Source organism: Tiliqua scincoides, chromosome 1, assembly GCF_035046505.1.
Source record: "Tiliqua scincoides isolate rTilSci1 chromosome 1, rTilSci1.hap2, whole genome shotgun sequence".
Lineage (NCBI taxonomy): Eukaryota > Metazoa > Chordata > Lepidosauria > Squamata > Scincidae > Tiliqua > Tiliqua scincoides.
Window position 1 is genome coordinate 215,462,651 of NC_089821.1, and position 22,541 is coordinate 215,485,191.

The window sequence follows — 22,541 nt, forward strand, 5'->3', positions numbered from 1 at the left end:
TTTAAAGCAATCCCCTCTGTTGGTATGGCACCTGTCTGTGTGTGTGAGTGAGTGAGAGAGAGAGAGATCAAGCTCCACCTCCACCTCCACCTCGCTGCATGTGTTCTGGCTACAGAGGTTCTTGCCCCCCCTTCCCCTCTTCAGCCTCAGCTGGCTCAGGGGCTCCAGGAAAGAGGTTCCTTTGCAAGGGTAACCTCTTTCATGGCTCCAGGGCTATTTCCCTGCCAAGTTGGAGCCTTTTTGCAGTGTTTTGGGCTGCCTGGAAATGGAGCGAGATGCCAGCGTAGGGCAAAGGTGGCAAAGGTGTGTGTGATATTCAGTAACCCACCCCATTCTCGTTGAGACAAATCCAAAGATAAAAAAATCCATGGATAAATAGGCTGCACCTGTATTTTATTTTCTGTCCTAACTCTCCCAACATTCAATTTTAGCAGAGATCTCTTAGTTCTGGTGTTAACGTAAGCAGGAAAAGAGCATGTCTAAATCCCTTCTATCAATCCCTTGCATAATTTTGTATGTCTCAATCTTGTCCCCCTTCAGGCTCCATTTTTCTAGACTGAAAAGCCCCAAACACTGTAGCCTTTTCTCATAAGGGAGATGCCTCAGCCCAGTAATCATTTTAGTTGCTCTTTTTAGCACCTTTTCCATTTCCATGATATCTTTTTTGAGATGTGGTGACCAGAACTGGACATAATACTCCAGATGTGGCCTTACCATCGATTTGTATAATGACATCATAATATTAGTCATTTTATTCTCAATACCTTTTCTAATGATCTCAAGCATAGAATTGGCCTTCTTTACTGCCGCCACACATTGGGTCAACACTTTCATCAAGTTGTTCACCAGCACCCCAGTATCCCTCTCCTGATCTGTCACAGGCAGCTCAGAACCCATTAGCCTATATGTGAAGTTTTTATTTTTTGCCCCAGTGTGCATTACTTTACGCTTACTTACATTGAAACACATCTGCCATTTTGCTGCCCATTCTGCCAGTTTGGAGAGATCCTTCTGGAGCTCCTTACAATTGCTTCTGGACTTCACCACTCAAAATGGTTGGTGTCATCTGAAAGCTTAGACACCTCGCTGCTTAACCTGGTATCCAGGTGATTAATGAACAGGTTGAAAAGCACCTGTCCCAGGACAGATCCTTGGGACACACAGCTTTTCACCTCTCTCTTTCATGAAAATTGACCACTGACACCCACTCTGCTTCCTGTTCCTCAACCAGTTCCTAATCCATGAGAGGACCTACCCTCTAATTCCTTTTCTGGAGTTTCCTCAGCAGCCTTTAGTGAGGGACCATGTCAAATGCCTTCTGAAAATCCAAGTATAGCCGCAGGTTGACCCACATCCACATGCCACTTGACCTTTTCAAAGAATTCTAAAAGATTCGTGAGTCAAGACGTACCCTTACAGAAGCCATACTGATTCTGTCTCATCAAGGCTTGTTCATCTATGTGTAATAAGACTATATCTTTCATAAGGCATTCCACCATCTTAACATCATCCCCCCCCCCATTCTGCCTTCCCACTGCCCAAAAATGCCCCCTCTTCATTCTGGAATGCCCTCTCACCACCCTCTCCAACCCCCTGTGCTGCCTGGCACAAACTCACATTCATTGGCCTGTTCAAGGCTTTTTGGATGCGAATTGCTCTCGCTGCCACAAATGGTTCTAATGCCAAAGGAAAGGGGTAGCTTCCAGGGCGCATTGAGGTGTCTTGAATTGGTGCTGTGCCCTCCCTTAGCTACACTACTGTTATATCTGAAGATCTGACATTTGAGATCTGTAATACTCATAACAACCTGAGACAGTCCCACAGTGGGCTGTGGAGGCCATGAAATCCTGAGTCATACTAAGCAAGGTGAGCTTGGAATGAGTGTTGGTCCCCGTCTCCCCCAAGACAAATGTGTGTGTCTCTGCTCTCAGGTCTTGTAGCATTTCTTTATGCTCAACCAGGGAGTCTGCTACAGAGCGAGGTAATCACACTTGCAAAGTTTGCAACTTTTTTCCTGGAACTCAATACAGCATATATACCAATAAGGTTTAGCACTGTCTTCTTGGGATACCTGTACAAGACGAAACAGTCATGATGAATTAGTGCTTTCCCAAGCTCCTCATCAAGGAACTGGACTGAGTTCCTGAAGCTAGCACAAGTTGAATCCATACAGGCTTGCTTAGCCAGTCACCCCTCAATAACCAGTTATTCATTTTGCTATGTAAACTGCTTTGTGAATGACTTTTGGTTGAAAAGAAGTATTTAAATATTCTTAATAATATATTGTTGGATTGGCTTGCTCTTTTATTGTCAAATCATGGAGGAAAAATATTTGATATTTTACCAACTCAGCATTACAGTCAAAGCAAAACAAATGGGGGGAAACGTTTCAAACCCAAAATAATTATCTCATGTGAAGTTTATAATACCATAGAGCAGTGGTTCTTGCACATTTAGCACTGGGACCCACTTTTTAGAATGAGAATCTATCAGGACCCACCGGAAGTGATGTTATGATTGGAAGTGACATCATCAAGCAGGAAAATGTTTAATAATTCTAGGCTGCAATCCTACCCACACTTACCCAGGAGTAAGTCCCATTGACTATCATTGTTAAAAGAATATACATAGTAGCTTGCTAAAAGTATAGGTCTGTCACATTTCTCCAAATGCAGTCACATACCATGGTAGCATCAAGTCTAATATATTAAAAATAAAATAGTGAAATGAAATATTGACATGAATCTGAAATTGGCTTGTGACTTACCTAGTGGGTTTCAACCCACAGTTTGAGAAACACTGCTCTTTAAACCTACATCCTCCCTTGTCACAGGGCCTCAGAGAGAAATTTTATCAGGGGTACAAAGTTTCTTTTGGGCCCCTTTGTGAAGGGGGAGGGGTGAAACAGAGCGGGGGAGGGTGGTGATGGGCAAGCAGGATGGGGGCAGGGACAGGTGAAAGGATGGGGAAAGGGTGGAGACAGCTGGAAAAGTCTTTGAAGTCCAGGTCTACCCAACCACGTGCATCGGCAGCTAGATACAGTAATACAGAAAACCAAACGCACTCCTAAGTCTCTCTAAAATCTTTTAAATATAGAAAAACGTGCAAAAAATTCATATCATATTTAGGCTCACACTAGAATGGAAAGTGTCCTGTGCGGACCAAAACGTGCTTCTGCAGAGCTGTAGTCCCACAGCAGTGTCCCTGAGCTCTTATACACTCCTTCATGGTAAACAGATCCACAAGTCAAAGAGCTACTATAGCAATCCTATTTCCTCCCAGATTTGACACTGTGTTAAGAAGTGTCATGTATACATTCCTTGGCCCACCATTTATGGTTTGGCAGTAACTGCAACTGCAAACTCGTGGTAGTGTTCCCAGCATCCCATGCAGTCAATAAATCTGAGTAGATAGGAAAACATAAGATCCCAGGAAATTTCTGGCCACCCTCCTTTGGCTCCTGGGCCCCCTTTTTGGCCCTGGGGCTGGGTATAAATTACCCCCTTTACCCCCATCTCCTAGGCCCTGCCTGGTTGTACTATCTGGGTCTGTTACCCTGACCGGTCTACAGGTCTTGGGGCTCAGAATACGTAAACAGTGTCTCTCTGCCAAGGAAGATCTGGGAGGGGTTGTAGAAGAGAAGTTATAGACTATGCCATCTTTTGCAATGCAGGGGATGGCAATGAAGGGTGTTAGATACTGATCTTTTCATCAGATACAAATTGCTTTAAACCCTGAAACTATTCAAAAATCAGATACTGCAGTAGCTGCTAGCTGCCCTACAAGGAGTTGAGCTCCTGCAGCTTTCAAGCATGTGTAAATACAGGAAAATAAATGTTTGTGTCTTTCTTTCTTATCATTATTTATAAATATTATTTCTTTCTAGATCTCTTTTTTAAAAGTCTGGTAGACTTAGGTGGGTCCCAATAGAGCATTATTTTAAAACTGGGTCCTGGTGCTAAAAAGTTTGAGAACTACTGCTCTAAAAACAGTTTGAGAACTACTCAAACTACTGTTTGAGAACAGTTTGAGAACTACTGCTCTAAGAAATTGGTTTTGGTGTGATATACCTGTGGGCAGCCAGTTGGCCATTATTGTTCAAGAGCAGTGGTTCCCAACCGTTAGGAGATCGCAGAGGCAAAAATTGGAATTGTTGTGGACCACATGCAGCCCCCTCCTCCACACACACAAAAATACATTTAAATTTGTAATACAGGCGGCCCTCGTTATCCATGTGAGTTCTGTTCCCAGAATCCCTGCGGATAACAAAAACTGCAGGTATTCAAAACTCGTGGTTTTCGCTCCTCCAAACCTGACCGGAGTTGATCTCTGGTCAGTCCTGAAGCTCTTCTGGAGCCCACTGAAGCCACATGAATCTGCTGTCAGTCTCTGTGGGCTTCAGAATGAAGCCTGGACCAATTTAAAGGCAACTTCCCATTTTCATTGAAAATCAGAAATCTCCTGTAAACAATTTTGGGCTTCATTCTGAAGCCTGCAGAGGCCACGGGCGGATGTACATGGCCTTTGCAGGCTTCAGAAGAGCCTCCAGAGGCAAGAGGAGCCCAGGTCAGCCCACCCCATGGGACCCATGGATGAAGAAATCTGTGGATAACGAATCCACGGATGACGCAGGCCACCTGTAATTAGAAAAGATTTATTAGAGATCTATTATTTATAGAGAAGATTTGTGATTTGCTGGTTTTGCTGCCAGTGGCAGATGGTCTGTTCTCCACCCTCTCTGGTGTTCCATGAGGGACTGCTCGCTCAGTGAGATGCTGGAAGTGATCAAAGTTTTTAGTTTTTTTTCCTGAGACCTCATGGACCATTTTTCAGGGAGACCACCTGGGGTCCCCAGACCACAGGTTGGGAACCAGTGTTCTAGAGCATGGCTGGTCTCATGTGCCTCACAAGAAAACTACATATGAATTAATGGATAAGAAACTGATAAAGAAGCCCAAGCTATACTGGTTCATAGTGGAAGCCCACAAAGTTTGGGCATTTGTAAGCTAGGCTGTATGTAGTAGGAAGGAGAAAGTGAGGTAGGGGCTGAGAGAGAGAGAGAGAGAGAAGGTTGGGAATGTGATATGCATCTTGTGAGCTTAGGACAGTAGTTCCCAAACTGTGCTGTGGCAAACTCACAGGGGCACTGCAGGATGTTCCCAATGGCCTCTTTCCAGCTCTCCCAGGCGCCACCATCTCGCAAGATCTTCCACAATCCAAGATGGCAGTGCCTGGGAGAAATAGGAAGCTGCTGTGAAAGAAGGGTGCTATGACCATGATAAGTTTGGAAACTGCTGGCTTAGGACGTTGGGTTGCCTTACTCCTAGAAAAAATTGTTTGGAGCGCCTAGAGTCAGGACTTGAATACGAAGCCAACAGAAGCCAGATTCACTAACTACTGGGAACAGTGGGATAACTTAAAAATCTGGGAGCCAATAGGAACATTTCCAGAACTAGTGAGGTGTTGTAGATAGTATGCTGAGTTTGAACACCAGGGAGTCACGTTTAAATCTCTGCTTGGCTGTCATAGCATCTCTATCGCCTTCAGTGAAGTGCAACTTCCTTCTGCAGTAGTAGACAAGAGAATAAATGATATAAGACTATAAAGTGTCCTGTACACTGAAAGGTATAAATTTAAAAGTATTAACAAAACAAAACTGTGTCCTGGAATTAACACTGGATAATCTAATTTTTTAGAAATGTCAAAATTGTATGTGTTTAGTGTAAAAAGAAAAAAGATTCCTACAATTACATAAAGAATGAAGCTCATTTTACCAACAGATGCTGAGGGTGTGTATATTGGGAGAATTTGTGGTATTTCAGTGAAGGAAAATGTTCACAAGGTGATATGGTAGCTGGAATCTTCCTTTCATAAAGCAGGCAAATTCTTCTGCATTCCAGAATAGCTACATCACTGAAATTCAAGACAGAGCATTCCATGCGTCAAAGGGCCACTTCTCACATTACTTTTTCCTATTCAAGAACTGGTCCCACCATTATGGAAAGTGCAGAAGATGTGTGCCTGCTTTATCTTGAGATTAGCGGACATATTTCTGTTTTACCACTGAGTCACATCTGGTTTCCATCAGACTTTCAGATGTCAGCTGCTGGTTCCAGCAGAAAATACAAACTCATCTGGACATTCTTATGTTACAGCAGGCAAGTGTCTTCTTTAATTTCCCTGGTAGAGGCAGGGGCATTCCTTAGTAATGGGATTGCCCCTTGTGCCAGCTGGAGGCAGGGCTCGACGAAGGGACATGTGACCTCCTCCTGTGCTGGGCTTCCTGCTCCCCCACTGTTCCTGCCTCACTGGGAATCAGTTGCTCGTTTGAGAGGCTCCTCCTTGCAGTGTTTTTGTTCAGTGTTGGATTATCTAACCCTGCCTTCTGCTGCTTACCAACAGCTAGAGCAGTGATTTTCAGCCTTTATCATCTCACGGCACACTGACAAGGCACTAAAATGGTCAAGGCACACCATTGGTTTTTTAACAACTGACAAGGCACCATACTGTCAATGGGGGCTCACATCCCCCATTGGCCCTACTAATAAATGGCCCTCTCCCAAATTCTCGTGGCACACCTGGGGACCATTCGTGGTACACCAGTGTGCTACAGCGCAGTGGTTGAAAATGGCTGAGCTAGAGCCAGGGCCCTGCAAGGGAGGTGGTAGTGGCAGGCTCCTTTAGGGTGGCCTCAGCAGCAGTTTGGAGCTGTTTGTTATGGCATTTTGCAGAGCTAATGCAAATAATTGTTTCCTGTTTTGGATGTAATGTGTACCCAACTAGAATGAAGATATGCGAAAGATACAGTGGAATTAAAGGAGTTGACAGCTCTGTTGGAGCTATCATATCTGTAGAATGATATATAAACTTGGCAGAGGTGGGTTTGGCTACGTCATCCAACTCCAAGTCCCCTGAGCAAAGTAGGTGTTTCTGGTGCTGCACTGACTACAACAGGAATGTCTACTTTCTTTTGTATTCAGAATTGTGCCTCTAGGAAAATAGAGGACACAGTCTTGTTTCATTTGCTCTGAAAAATGTTATTATCAGCTCTGATTACATACATGCATGTACACACACATAAATAGTCAGAAAAGAGACTTTCATGTCTTTGCCTTTGTTGGTTTAGTAGTACAAAGGTTGAGACCTAAACAGAATTTATTCTAGTCCTTTACAAATGTTCACTAGGAACTAGGTTCACTAGGAATCGTGGAGATCTCAAGAAGATTCTTAAGGTTCCTCAGTAAGAAAAACAGTAATAGCAGATAGAATGACTGGAATATAAGTTGTTTGCTATTACCTGTCTTCCTTGGAAATGCCCAACTGCTGAGAAATGTTGGATGCATTGTAGATTCCTTCTCAGTTTGAGAAGGAAGATAGCTAGCCGCCGCCCCTCCCCCAAAGCACCTAACTCCATGCAGGCTGATGATGTACCCTGGAACCTTATGTCATGAACAGTAGTGTCATGGCAGATGCGCAGGGGTCTCATCATAGACAAATTAATGCAAGGCTAGACAAATGCTTGGTACTAGGTCGCCACGGTGACTTGAAACTTCACTGTAGTGCTTAGTATTTACCCTGTTGGATTCTCAGAAACTTGTATAGAAGTCTTAGAATTATGTACTGCCTCCATGCACTTCTGCTGAATTCAATGTCCAGTTGGATATGCACACAGTCGGCATTAGACGATGTGCATGTGTCACATAGAGACCACCGCAAAAGCATGATGATGGCTGGTCTGTGAAGGTGACTGCTGTCGCAGCATGTTAGTAATACTGTATTTTTTGTGATGTTGTTCCTGCTCCACATGTCCACTTCTTTTCTCTCCTTGCTCAGTATTCCTGCAATCTTTCTTCAACCTTTTGGGAGAGGGATAGAAGGGGAGACTAAGAACATCTGTTTCTCTTGTGTGTCCTGTGTGTGCCTCCCAGTGTTTTTTGACTCTGCTCATGCATGTCCTTGATTTAATCTCTTCTTCAGTCTTCCCTTCTCCTGACCACTCCACCCTCTCATGAACTTGTGGGTCCCTCTGGCTGTCTCTTTCCTGGCCTATTTTCTCAGTACCTGTCCACTCTGCTGCTTGTTCCTTCAGTGTCTTTCTCTCTCACACACAGCTCATTCACAGCCCAGTCCTTTGCTGGAGCAGTGGCACCAAAGTGACTACTGCTGTATCTAGGCATGGCAGTGCAGGACTTCCCACCAGCACCCCTATCTTCTGCCCTGTCCCAATGTGCTTTATGGCGTGTTTGTGCCAGCGTGTGTCAGCTCAGCGGTCGTTGCATTAGCATTAGAACACAATAGGATTGTGCCGTAAGAATACTACAGGAGAGTATTTTCACATATCTACTTACACTTTTTTTGGGAAACAGGACTTTAAAATTCTTCCATGAACAGTGAAACTGTTCCTGTTATCTTTTGAAATTGTTTAAGTCGGTACTTTCAAAAGTACTCTCTTAGATTAATGCAGACTGATTCCGTCATATGGTATGCTGGTTCTTTATTCTATCTTTTCCTTTTGTCTTCTTATCTATTGTTGGATACAGGCAGTGGTCCTTAACAGTCCAGAGACATTAGTGTTGCACATTTTATTTCTGATTGCATAGAGTATAGATCAAAAGTATGCTATCTTTTAATTCAAAATGGTGATGATAAGCCAGTGTATTATCACTTTCATTGGAGTAGTCATGTTTGTCTGTTGTAGCAAAAGCAGGAAAGAGTCTTCCATCCCTTAAAGACATAACCACAAATATATTGTAGTATATTTGTTTTCATTACCTATCATTCCTTTTCATTAGCTGCCTTAAGTGCCCTTCAGAGAGAAAGGCAGGGTAAAAATCAAATAAATAAATAACCACTAGATCAGCAGTTTCCAAACTGGTGGGTCACGACCCATTGGGGGACTGGGAAATGAGGAAATGGGAAATCCCCCCTTAAGGGGAGTGGCCTAGGAATGGGTGCCCCAATGGTGCCACAGCAATTACAGCACTGGAGGCACCCAGGGACATTTTAAAACACCTGGGGGATTGCTGAAGCTTCCATGAGGGTCTTGGAGGCTCACAGCCACCTCTGCGAGCTTCTCCGTGGCTGCCCTGAGCTCTGATTGCCGATCAGAGCTCACTTCCAATTTGCATGATGGCAAACCGAAAGTGAGCACCGATCAGCAACCAGAGCTCTGGGCAGCCATGCAGAAGCTCGCAGAGGGGGCTTTGAACTTCCAGGATCATCGTGGAAGCTTCAGCAGCCCCCCCAGGTATGTTAAAATGTGCCTGCAGTGCCGCAATAGCTGCAGCGCCATCGGTAACTCCCCTCACTCCTGCTCTGCGTCTACCATTACTTTTGAAGTTCCTAACTTCCCTGGAGGAGTTTGGAAACCTCTGCACTAGATGCCTTGCCTTGCCATTTTCTGTTGATATATTTGGTTCAGAAAGATGGTCCAGAGTTGTTTTCTGAGAGGCAGAAAGTCTCATGATATAACTTCTTGCTTGAACTGAATTGTTACTGTTTATTATTATAATTAGAAATATTTATGTAGTGCCTTTCCCTCCTCATTGGGAAGAGCCCTAAGCAGTTTCCAGTATTTATTATTTAAGTAATTCATGTAGAATGCAAGCTCTCAAACACAACATGGTGGATAATATAGGATGGGAATAGTTTTGAGCTACATTACCCATTTTCAGCTGACTAGCTTTAGGTCAAACAAAATAAAATTGCATGCTGTTTTACACATTCACAGAAGATTGCATCTCTTACACATATAAGTACAGCAACATATGTCATGCATGTTGTTTTTTATTCACTAATACACATCCACACAAATGTACACCATTTGCATCTTTAGTACAACAGAATGGACAAAAATGAGGAACAATAGTACTGTTTCTCCAGGCTGACTCATATGCTAAACATGATAGGGTTCTTCCACTATTTTTCATTAGTCATCTCAAGACCTGCCCCAACACTCAACAACTGCAGTTGTTTATGAAGTAACAGGACAGCAGTGCCGATAATAGAGCACATACTGCATGCCGTGGTGGGGGGATTTGGAAATCCTGGGACAGTTAATCAAAACTAATTTTTACTTACCTGCTGGTAGGCCACCTGGTCATCAGTGGTTCTCCTTGGACCCACGCCAGCACTTTTGTTGGAATAAGTCCAAGAAAGAATCTGGGTGGGTCCAGGCTGGAAAAAGGGATAGAATCTGAGATCCACCGAGATCCACTCCTGCAACCCAACCCCACCTTTCCTGCTTAAGTACATACTGAGTAGGTGCTTGACAGATGTGCTGAGCCTCCTGACATTTGCACCAATGGCTCTGGAACACCTGATGGGACTGTGCCTTTCACACTGCTGTAACTTGACTTACAGCAGCAGATAAGGTTGGACTGTTAGAACTTTGCTGGGGTATTACCAAATTGGAGATGCACCACTTCTACATTATATTAGAAGAAAAGACTATTTTATTCTGAGAAGTTGTAACACTTCTTTTTGTATATCACATGCAGAAGTCTTGCAACTTGAGTGACTTGAAATTTATTTATTGGCTGTATGGTGCCTGGTTAACATGGAAAGCAGTGGCCAAACCTAATGGTTATTCTGGAGCATGTCAACTTCCTAAATCTCTAACAGAGTCCTAAGTTAAATGCTCAAGAGTAGTTATAGCCCCTGTGCATTTGGTTGAAAAGACAGAGATGGCATACATTTTGAAAACTTTGTCTGTATCTCGGGGACCATCAGATCTCTAGGGAAGTGATTTTCAACCTTTTTCATCTCACAGCACACTGGCAAGGCACACCGTCAGTTTTTTGACAATTGACAAGGCACGCTGTGCTGCCAGTGGGGGCTCACATCCCTAATAGTCCTACCAATAAATGCCCCTCTCCCAAATTCCCACGGCACACCTGAGGACCATTTGTGGCACACCAATATGCCGTGGCACAGTGGTTGAAAATGGCTGCTCTAGGGGTGAGAAGCTAGCTGTCAATTTCTCCAAAGGAATGGAAGTAGTCAGAGCTGCTGGCAAAATGCTTAACCCCCCAGAATTTCTAGTCATTGTTTTTCTCCAGCCAGTTATATCTCAGCTTTTTAAGAATGGTTACCTGTTCTGCCAAATTCTCGACTCCTGCCGACCATGGCAATTTGTCCCGTCCAAATATCCCAACTCCCTTTTAATGCCCGCTTTTTGGCTAATTAACACCCTCCTTTTCCAGGAACAACAGCTGCAGTGTGCAATGGAATGAACACAGAACTCCTTATCTATAGCAAATAACAAGAATTTATTGCTACAAACACAGCCACTCCCTGCAAGTCCCCTTGTCCAGAGGCTTTCCCTCCCCAAAACTCCACTTAACTCCGGGGGTAACGTCTGAAGCCTCCAAGTCCAATCCGTCTCCAAAACACAGTCCAGTCTTCTGCAGTAGAGTTCCTCCTCTCCAGCAGTGTGTCTCCTCCAGCAGGGTCCTGGCAGTCCTCTCTTCCTGTAGGTCTGGGTCAGGTAGCCCTCTTGGTCAGCGTCCGGCTTCTGGCTGGGTCAGCGTCCTGCTTGACCAGCCCTTTGCTCCTTCTGAAGCTGCCTTTTATCCTGCAGCCCCTTGTTAAATCCAAATCCTGCTCAGCTGTGAGAAGTCCAAGTTAGGCTCAGCTGAGCCATCTCTTCAGTCCATTCAAAGTCTCATCAAGGTCAAATGAAGCTCAGGTGTCCATCAGAGTCCCATTGGCCTTGATTGATTACAGCTGTGGAGCCAGCCCTGCCCTTCCCAGAGCTGTCAACCAGCTGTCAAAACATGGGATCACTGTCAACACCACATCATCCACCTGATGATCTTCTGATCTTCCATTACAATCCACCCCTTGGTGTTCCAGTGATTCCTCTTGTTTTGGTCCACCGCCATTCTTCTCCTTTCCCCGAAAATGGCTTCCTTTCAGTCCTGCAAGAAAAAAAACTCACAAGTGGAGCATCACCAGTGTAATTTTCAGCACCCTGTCTGGAATGTGCCTCACAGATCCAGACCATACCACCCCTAGGAACTGGACTTTGTTGAGCCAGTCCCTGAATCTTTGCAGGAGTAATTTCCCACCCTTGGGCCTTCATGTGCCTCACTAGGGTGACTAGCCCCTGCTGCACATTTTCCTCGGTGGGGCCCAAGATCAATCCCCAAGTTAATGCGATCCTCCTCCAGAGGGGTTAATGAGGTCTCATCTTCCATATCTGACCCTACACCAGTATTGGTGGGCATGGTTTGCCTCACCTGGGCCTTCCTCTTCCCTTTCCCCTCTTCCCAGAGTTTATACAACTCTGGAGTAGGGAGTCCATCTATCTTTTCCCTGGGCACCCCTCTATCTATCAGGTCTGCCCAGATCTTCCACCTGGGAACCTTCTGTCCAGGTGCATGCAGAGGTTTCTTAACCAGGGTCTTTCCTGCAGGCACCCTCTCCCCCGTCCTGGGGGTACCCGTCCCTTCCTTACCATTCCGGGCTTTAGGCTTCAGGGTACCTTCACTGGGCATATCCTCCAGTTGCCCTAGTCCTCTTCCCCTTTTTGTTACAAGGGGGTGTGCCTGAACTACAGGCTGTGCCCCTTCACCTTTCCCTTGTCTGGCTGGAGCTTTCATACTAGCGTCCAGACCAGTGCTACTATCAGCCTGTAAGAGGCCTGCATACCGGCTAGGATGCTTGCGCTCCTCCCTTACCTCTGCCTTAAGTTCTTCCTTGAGCTCTGCCAACCAGGCTAAGAGAGCCTCATTAAGACAGTCCGCTACCCTTATCTGCTTTTGGGCGTTTGCCAAGGCTTCAGCATAAGCTGTATTCTGTTCCTTTAAACAACAGATTAACCCATTCAGCCTATGCAATTCCCGTTTTAGATACTGCATCTCTGCCGAACAATCCCCACCTGGCACCCAGAGTTTCCTCAAATAGGAGAACACAAACTTACCAACCTTCCAGATATGGACAAGTGCCATTATTAATGTCCATATCATTCCCAGCACACTCCATGCATTTAAAAACACAGCAGAAATGTACATGTCCTTTACTAGGGGCTCCATATCCCAGACAAAAAAGGAGTTCATTCCTTTGCACACACCTGTGTCTTGTAGTATTAATTGCCTCAGACTTCAAACCCCACTCCTGGTACCAATGTGTTCTGCCAAATTCTCGACTCCTGCCGACCACGGCAATTTGTCCCGTCCAAATATCCCAACTCCCTTTTAATGCCCGCTTTTTGGCTAATTAACACCCTCCTTTTTCCAGGAACAACAGCTGCAGTGTGCAATGGAATGAACACAGAACTCCTTATCTATAGCAAATAACAAGAATTTATTGCTACAAACACAGCCACTCCCTGCAAGTCCCCTTGTCCAGAGGCTTTCCCTCCCCAAAACTCCACTTAACTCCGGGGGTAACGTCTGAAGCCCCCAAGTCCAATCCATCTCCAAAACACAGTCCAGTCTTCTGCAGTAGAGTTCCTCCTCTCCAGCAGTGTGTCTCCTCCAGCAGGGTCCTGGCAGTCCTCTCTTCCTGTAGGTCTGGGTCAGGTAGCCCTCTTGGTCAGCGTCCGGCTTCTGGCTGGGTCAGCGTCCTGCTTGACCAGCCCTTTGCTCCTTCTGAAGCTGCCTTTTATCCTGCAGCCCCTTGTTAAATCCAAATCCTGCTCAGCTGTGAGAAGTCCAAGTTAGGCTCAGCTGAGCCATCTCTTCAGTCCATTCAAAGTCTCATCAAGGTCAAATGAAGCTCAGGTGTCCATCAGAGTCCCATTGGCCTTGATTGATTACAGCTGTGGAGCCAGCCCTGCCCTTCCCAGAGCTGTCAACCAGCTGTCAAAACATGGGATCACTGTCAACACCACATCATCCACCTGATGATCTTCTGATCTTCCATTACATTACCCAACATATGACTACTGTTGGCAGAACACTAGATGAAGAGTCTCATGTTAATCTGTCCAATTTTTTGTTATTACATCTCCCAAAGACGAAAATCAAGCTGTCAGCCCAATCCTATGCATAACTCCTATTGAGTTCAATGGGACCTACTCCCAGGTATGTGTGCAAAATTTCGGCCTGAATTTTGTGGGTGTCATTGTCTCAGATTTACAAATATCAAGGAGTACATGATTTTATAATTGTAAGTTGGCACAGCACTAAATTATAGGCATGCCCAACTGCTATTGGAATTGCAGTCATAAATAGCAAATATAATATCCTCAGTCTTATGAAATTAACATTTCCTTAAGAGCATAATTAAATTATTATGAAATTAAAGTAATTAAGGGCCAAATCCTATCCAGTTTTCCAGTGCCAATGCAGCTGTGCCAATGGGGCATGCACTGCATGCTATGGTGGGAGGGCAGACACAGGGGTCTCCTCAAGATATAGGAACATTTGTTCCCTTACCTTGTGTGTGCATTGTGGCTATACCGGTACTGGAAATTTGGATAGGATTGAACCCTAGGTTTTTTTTTATCTCTGAATAATATTGCTAGAGGAAACAAGTTGGTTGCTAGAATTTCCTTATTTTTTATGTGATTTCTGGGAGAAATTAGTTTTAGAACGTTTGTTGCTTTTCTTTTGAAAGCATATAATAAAAGTCAGAGGAAAGTATATTTCACTATCCTTTAACTAAACAAAATATTGTGTACTGGTCTGCACAAAACCTCTTTGAATAGTAGTGGATACAAAATAGGCAAAGGATGGAAATCCCATTGTTAACATTAGAAATATAACCTGCCCGCTCCATTGAGCAGCTAAGAAGGGGATGGACCACAAAGAGCTGTCTGTCAAGGATCAGGCTGCTGAAACATGACTTTTCAGTCTGTTTTTTTTCATCAAGCAGTGAAGGACACTGTGTGTTCCTGTTAGCTCTGCTTCCCTCCTCTGCTCCCCTTTTCAAGGGAAAACGAAAATAAAGGAGTTGCTTTGGAGAGAGAAAATTCCTGATTACCACAGAAATGCTGGGAACCATCACTATCACAGGTACAAAACATTTACATTTGGCTCCTTTCGATGATGGTGTTGTGTCTTTGAGGTGGTGATTTGATGCAGCAGCACTTTTGCCCAGGGCTGAGGGATGTAACAGACACACTGGAGTAATCCTCTCAAACCCCAGTTTGTATAATCACTTAAAATATGTCTTTTGACTTTGATTCTATGTGAGTTTGAATGACTGGGGAAGTTTGCTTGAATTGAAACTAAAAGGCAGTAGTCCCTTGGCACGTTTATCTGGGAGAAAACCCCACTGGAGGTGAGATTTTCTTTTGAATAAACTCTGGCATTGTCAAGTTGTGGTTGAGCTAGGATTTTGAATACAGGATTTTATTTAGATATACTACAATGGAAACAGAGTATACCTTAGAGTAACCAGTGCTTTTACATTAGAGCCCTTTGTTTTATATTGTCATGAGTATTTTAGTGACTTTTCTGACTCAGAAACTTGCTTGATTTTGATAATCTTCCAAATCTCTGAAATTCAATATTGTGGACTTAAAGTACATTTATAAGTCTCATATGAATGTAACTTGATTTTATTATATCCTATATTATTATACACTTATATCTTAGTCTGAAAGTTAACTGCTAGGACTATTTCACTCAGTTTACACTGCAAATGCTTAGTTTGGTATTTTTTCTCAGCCATTCATTCCCTGAGTTTCATGTTTTCATGCACCCTCCCATGCCTTAAAAAGTAAACTTCCTTTTCCTTAATTTCCATTATCCTTGACCCCAGGCACAACCTTTCCGCATAAATAATGGGGCAAACATCTGTTTTAACTTCTGAAGTTCAAGTGATTGCCACATACTTCATCTTACTCTTAAAAATGTGCGTTGTATGTCAACTGAATCTGCTCATAAAAAGCAAATCCCTGTGCTTGGAATGAATTAGCTCTACTCTAATCACACTAATTATCACCCCAACTCCCAAATTCCTTCACAACTTAATTTTGAAAACAAAATTTTTTCTCTTGAAAGCTCATCAGTAGATTACTGAACAGTCGGGAATAGTTACAGGCTTTTTCATTTTAATGAAACACAATACTCAGAAGCACTAGGGATATAGAAACTTCATTTTTTCTTCCCCACTGAGATGCTTTTGGAAACATTCCATCATCCTGTGAAAAGTGCAATGACGGTGGGAAGTATGGCAAGGCAAAATAAAATTGGTTCCTGCTTTTAAATACATTTATTGCACCTCTCTGGGATTTCCCTTATAACCATTAATCTGGTCGTTTTTATTTTGATCTGGTTCTATTTTATATAATCACAGAAACGTTCAACAGTGCTGGCATCAGCAATTAAAAGTGTAGTAGCCCTGAAGTTCTTGTTTAAATTATCAGTGGTGTGGAATGTTTATTCAAGTAGAGCTTCACAAGGAAAGCATGTGAGCATACATATATGTGTGTATAGCCTATAATTTGAGGGAAGAGACTGGAGAGTTGCATAACTAAATCTTTACATAGTGCTATTGTTCCCAATAATGTAGGTGTTTAAGAAATTCGTCACACTGCGTATTTGTCCCTATAGGATATTTTTTTCTTTTTGATGTTGCTGGGTTTTTTAAAAACAAGGATTGAAGAAGGAAAAAAAACTTCAAACAAAATAAATGACCTGGCAGAATTATTTCCTTTACAGACTCTACATCTCTACAGTGTCTGTAGAACTCAGTTTGGAGAGCAAGCAGACAGCTGTGGTGAGGACTAACCTCCAAGCCAAGGGTTGCCCGTCCACTTTAAACTACAGGATCAATTTATGTTTTGAAGACTAATACTGACCATAGTTTGCCGAATTTGGACACCAGGGCAAATAAGATTAGGGCAATCTAGAAATGGAAGATGGAATTTGTGCTGGAAGAGAAATGCAGGAGTGTGTGTGTGTGTGTGTGTGTGTGTGTGTGTGTGTGTGTGTGTGAGGGAGAGGGAGAGGGAGAGGGAGAGGGAGAGAGAGAAAGGCTGCACAGCATGTTTCTAGCTGGTTATATCATTGTTTAGGGCAGGGGTCTCCAAAACCCGGCCTGGGGCCAGATGTAGCCCGCGGCGACCCTCTATCCGGCCTGCGGCCAGCCTCTGACCTCCATAGAGCCTCTGGCCCAGTTGACCAAACACAACCTGAGTTGTGCTTGTGAGGTGGGGGAATGGGGGTCCATTTTGTGCTTTATTTCTTGGGCTGTGTTGGTGCTTGGAGAAATCCTAGACATTTGAGCCCATTCATTCATTTCAGTTATTCATCTAAGTTCCATCTCTAATGTATTTATTTAAATTTTATATTTAATTTTTTCCCCCCGCCCTCGACACTGTGCCAGATATTTGATGTGGCCCTCAGCCAAAAAGTTTAGAGACCCCTGATTTAGGGGATCATCCAACCAACATATGAACTTGAATCTAAGCAGCAGTCAGTTGCTTGTGAAGGTTAATTCTAAACAATGTGAACACTTATCCTTCATATAAATGACCAGAATAACTTTGGCTTGTTGCGATTAACCTGATTTTTGTGGCGATTAACCAGTGTTGTTTGTTTTACTTGGTCTAGAAACACCCCCAAAATGAGGGTTCTGGGAAACTCATCTTTTTTTGTCCTCTTCCCTTTTCAGTACTTAGGTATGCCAGGGTTTTCAACAATGCCAATACTTGATATCCCAGGGAGTACCGTGGCATAGCAAAGGTTAGAGTTTGAATAGGTGGCTATCTCCACTGTACTCTGACAAGAATAGAGAAACCAGAGGAAGGGAAATGGATTATCCTGAATTTCTGGTTGTTTTTTCTATGGCAGTGTTTGAAAGAAACCAAGTTAATTTTATGAATGCATTCACTAATGCTATTCACAGTCAACTGAGCAGTTGTAAAATCCCATCTATTACACATTTTATAATTTTGTAGTATGCTGTTTTAATTGAGTGTAGCTACATAACCATTTAAATTTAATACTTGCTTAATACTTACAATATACTGATATTAAATTTGCCTTTCAGGCTTTTGGCTAATGGTATGGAACAGCATCAAAAATATTTTTTATAGCAAAAATGAATTTACACTCAAAAGAGCAACAAAATATGTCAGGCCAAATTCATTCTTAAATTACTCAGTTGGATCCAGCTGTTGCGGGTCTATGACAGAGGGCAATTTTCTTTCCACATTAAATATGGAACATTCCTCCATTGTAATACAAGATACAATGGAGTTGTGAATTGTTACGAATTTCTTAACTGCTGTGGGCTTAAGCCAAGTATTTCAAAGTAGTGACCTGATCTCGGTTAAACTCAAGCAACCCCCACTGATCATAGTGGGATTAAATATGAAATGGAGAGCATATTTTGGCAATAGATGTTTAAATAGTGAATGAAGTTAAGTTTTGTCTCAAAAAATTGCTTGAAGACTTGCAGCAGATAGAGGATTTTGGAACACGGAGAGTTGGGTGTGTATGACATATATCTGATGGATACAGAATGCAGAGAATTCATGGAGAAAATCCATGGCAGTGCAACAGATTCTTGGGGGGAAAGTCAACCAACTCCAGATGTTGACTGCTTGACGGCAAGCACTTGAAGTGTTTCAGATTTAACTGTTGGAGCCTGAGAATTACTCTCTGTCTTCAAACTACAAGAAATAGAATACTTCTTACATGTATAAAGTGGAGGCAAAGGGTGGGAGACATGGCAAAACAACAAGATTTATTTGCTAGATTTATTTATTCTAAATGAATGTAGAACAGTGTTTCTCAACCAGTGGAACTTGAGGTGGTGTTTGGTAGTACTTGCAGGACACCTGCCACCCAGCAGTGAGACCAGGAACACACAAACAGTAAGAGGCTCCAAAGCATGCTTTTCTGCACTTGAAAAAGCCCTCCCATCCACCCTGAGTCTCTTACTGGTGCCTGTCATGTTGCATCTGGCCTCCCAACCTAGAAATAACTTTCAATGATGTCATCACCCAATTACTTCTGGAGGTACTTCCAATAGATGAACCATGTGAAGTGGTACTGTGGAGGACAAACGTTGATAAACAGTGATGTGGAATGATATTTAAAGAGTCAGTGGACACCATCTAGATTCTTTGACATTGGCAATGATTGTGTATCTCTTGAATCATTGCATAATCATACAATGGCTAAAACTGTGTAAAGGCGCAGACTACATTTCCTAATGAAATGTTTATCTAAAGCAGGAGTGTCCAAACATTTTGGCAAGAGGGCCACGTCATCTCTCTGACACTGTGTCAGGGGCTGGGGAAAAAAAGAATTAATTTACATTTAAAATTTGAATAAATTTACATAAATGAATATATTAGAGATGGAACTTACAAGAATCAATGAAGGTCTTGCAATCACTCAAGGCCTATAAAAGACCTTGCATAAAGCTAGGTCAGCCACTCCCAAGGAGGAGTGCCACTGGTTTGCTGCCACTGCTGCATCACAGATGTGAAACAGCAAGTAGAGGAGGGAGCCCTTGTCCTACAGCTCAGGTGAGAGGCTAAACATTCGTCCTCACACTGAGTGTAGTTGTGTTGGGCCAGCATGGGCTCCAGCAAGTCTCTGGAGGACCAGAGGCTCATTGGAGACTGGGGCTCCCCAAGGGTCTGATTGGGAGCCCCCGAAGGCCACAAGTGGCCCCCAGGCTGGGTTGGGCACCCCTGATTTAGAGCAATAACCACACATTTTTCTTTTGCCATTTTATATCAGAGAAGCTGTGTATTTAGCCTACATTTTTGATAGCACTTACTGAGTTAAGATGAACCCCATAGGAATCCTGGAATTAACTTAGGGCGCAATCTTAACCCCTTATGTCAGTGCTTTCCAGCACTGGCATAGCAGTGCCAATGGGGCGTGTGCTGCATCTTGCAGTTGGGTGTCACTCACGGAGGCCTCCTCAAAGTAAGGGAATGTTTGTTCCTTTACCTCAGAGCTGCATTGCCCTTATGTTGGTGCTGGAGAGCACTGACATAAAGGGTTAGGATTGCGCCCTTAGTGAATAAACGAGTGTTTGTATGCGTAAATGTATTATGTGAATTAGAAAGAGTGGTAGTGAGGGTGGCTAAGAGGCATGTTTTCAATTTCTGACCTACAAATAACAGCCCTATGACCCAATCCTATCTCCTGCTTTATGATAGCAGGACACTGTCCTGCTGTCATAAAACAGTTGCTGACAATGCATGGAGTGCGTAACTGGTGACCATTTTCAAGCAGTTGTTGCAAAGTGGTGGCAACATCAGTGACCCACTAGCTGTAGCTAGCAACCTGCTCCAGTGCAGGTAAGCTGATGCAGAGGGTGGAGGTAGACAAGTAGGGGGTATAATGGGGCAGGTAGAGGGAACAAGGTAGAGATTAGGACCACTGGGTGGTGTGTCAGGGTGGGCAGGGGGCACTTATCAGCAACATCAATGACACCAATGTGCTATGTCTCCTTGCTATCTCTCCTTGGGTCTGTTTGAACTTGTGCCAGGTAAAAAGTTGGTGCAGGTCCAAGTAAACTCACAAGGTGATGGGCCTACCTGGGTCTAAGGGAACATAAGTTCTAAGACAAATGTTCCTCTATCCCAAGGATGACTCCCCCTACCATAGACTGTAGCATGCTTCTCCTTGGCACAACTCCATCAGTGCCACTGGCATAGATCAGGGGTGTCCAAAGTTTTTGGCAGGAGGGCCACATCATCTCTCTGACACTGTGTCAGGGGCTGGGGGGGGAAAAGAATTAATTTACATTTAAAATTTGAATAAATTTACATAAGTTTACATAAATGAATATACTAGAGTTGGAACTTATGTGATTGAATGAAGGTCTTGCAATAGCTCAAGGCCTATAAAAGGCCTTGCACAAAACAAGGCTGGCCTTTCCTTTACTGCCGCTACTGCATCACAGATGTAAAACAGCAAGCAGTGGAGGAAGTCCTCATCCCACAGCTCACACAAGAGGTCAAACAGTTGCCCATACACTGAGAGCAGTTGCGTTGGGCCAGTGTGGGCTCCAACAAATCTCCAGCGGGCCAGAGGCTCATTGGAGACTGGGGGCTCCCTGATGGCTGCATTGAGAGGCCACAAGGGCCGCGTGCGGCCCCAAGGCCAGGGTTTGGGCACCCCTGGCATAGATTGATAGGTAAGGGCTGCTAATCGAGCTCTAGTCATGCATGCCTAGCATTCAAGTTCCAGCAACAATTATTGGCCCTCGTGAGATCATATATATCTCTTGCAGCAAAAAAAAAAAAACTTGTCTAGCCAATTTAGTGGGGCCTAAATGAATACCCTGAGGTGAATATACATTTAGGTGCTCATTTGTATCAGTTGGTTATGTGGATGCTTTTGGGTTATCCTGACTTGATCAAAGCACTAATAAATGTGCCTTTTTCTCTTTGTCTTACTGACTCATGAACTGACAAGGCATTTAATTTGGCGCTCAAGAATGCTCAACAGCCCAATGCTGAAGCCCGCGCTGAGCCTCAACACTGGCTCCGGGTGTCGTGAATGTGCTGTTAAAGCACGTTTGCAGCACCCGGCATGGAGTGAGCACTGGCACTAGGCCAGCACTAGTCAGTGCTAAGCCTCAGCACCATGAAGAGGATGCCACACTGCTGCCAGAGGTAGGTGAGACGAATGGGTGATGGCACAGCTTTTCAGGACAGGGGAAAGGCTTGGGGAGGGTGGAACTGGGTGGGGAGAGGGAATGATTGGTCCTGCAAAGGGAGGGGATACAGCAGTAGCATCCTGAATGCCCCCACAAGCTGGGTAGCCTGATACGGGCCTCTTCAACTCTGTGCCCGTTAAAACACGGGCACATAGCCCAGGAGACCCATTGCTGCTGGCTGCTCTCTGTCCAGGGGAAGGGAGCAAATGCTCCTTTCCCCCAAGGAGATTCCTGCAGTAGCTGTGATGCCCACAGGATTCTGCGGTCGCCATTTTGGCGCTGTTGGAGCCCTAGGCACCGTTGGCTTCAGGATTGGACCCTAAGTCATTCTAAAACTACTTTAATATTTGCACGGGTTGGCACAGATGCTGTTTTTTCCTAACATATTTAATTTACACTTTTGTCAGTTAATCATTGCTAAATTTATAATGAATTAACAATTCTAACTTAGCTTCATATGACAGTGAATTAAAGAAAGAAAGAAAAAGCATAGTATAAGAGTGGAAAATTCTAGCTACCTGGTAGCCTGAGCATCTAGAAATTTCAAGTTTTCATTCCATGCTGTGCAAAACCGATGCTGAAACATACAACCCAATTCAATATAAATTCCCCTCGTGGCAATGCACTGGTGTGGCTTCTGTTGCATCCTGTTGGAGGTCTCTTTGGGGTGAAGGGGCATTTATTCCCTTGCCCTGGGATAAGCCCCAACAGCCGTAATGGGTCAACTCAGACTTGTGCTAGCAATATTGCTGGTGCAAGTATGTGTTGATCCATACGGGGGGATCAGGCCTGGAAAGGAAATTGAGAAAATTGACTAGGAAATTGGGTTTTGGCAAGCCCCACTGCCACTGAACCCACCCCTGTCTGGCTTCAATCCACTATCCCTTCACCCCATCTCCCCATTCTGCCCTCTTCCTACCCTGTTCAACCCCCCTCCCTTGCCCCGCCCC

General features: G+C 44.0%; 1 protein-coding gene across 2 annotated transcripts in view; it reads left to right on the forward strand.

Annotated features, from left to right (window-relative positions):
• Positions 1 to 22,541, forward strand: part of AKAP12 (A-kinase anchoring protein 12) — a 104,296-nt gene that overhangs the window by 49,896 nt on the left and 31,859 nt on the right. Inside the window, exon 1 of one of the 2 annotated variants that reach the window (XM_066615679.1) lies at positions 14,937 to 14,963. The exons of the other annotated variant lie outside the window; for it this stretch is intronic. Coding sequence (XP_066471776.1) covers positions 14,939 to 14,963 — 25 coding nt within the window. The 5' untranslated portion in view covers positions 14,937 to 14,938. Of the gene's footprint in view, positions 1 to 14,936; positions 14,964 to 22,541 lie in introns of those variants that run through there. 2 annotated transcript variants of the gene reach the window in all.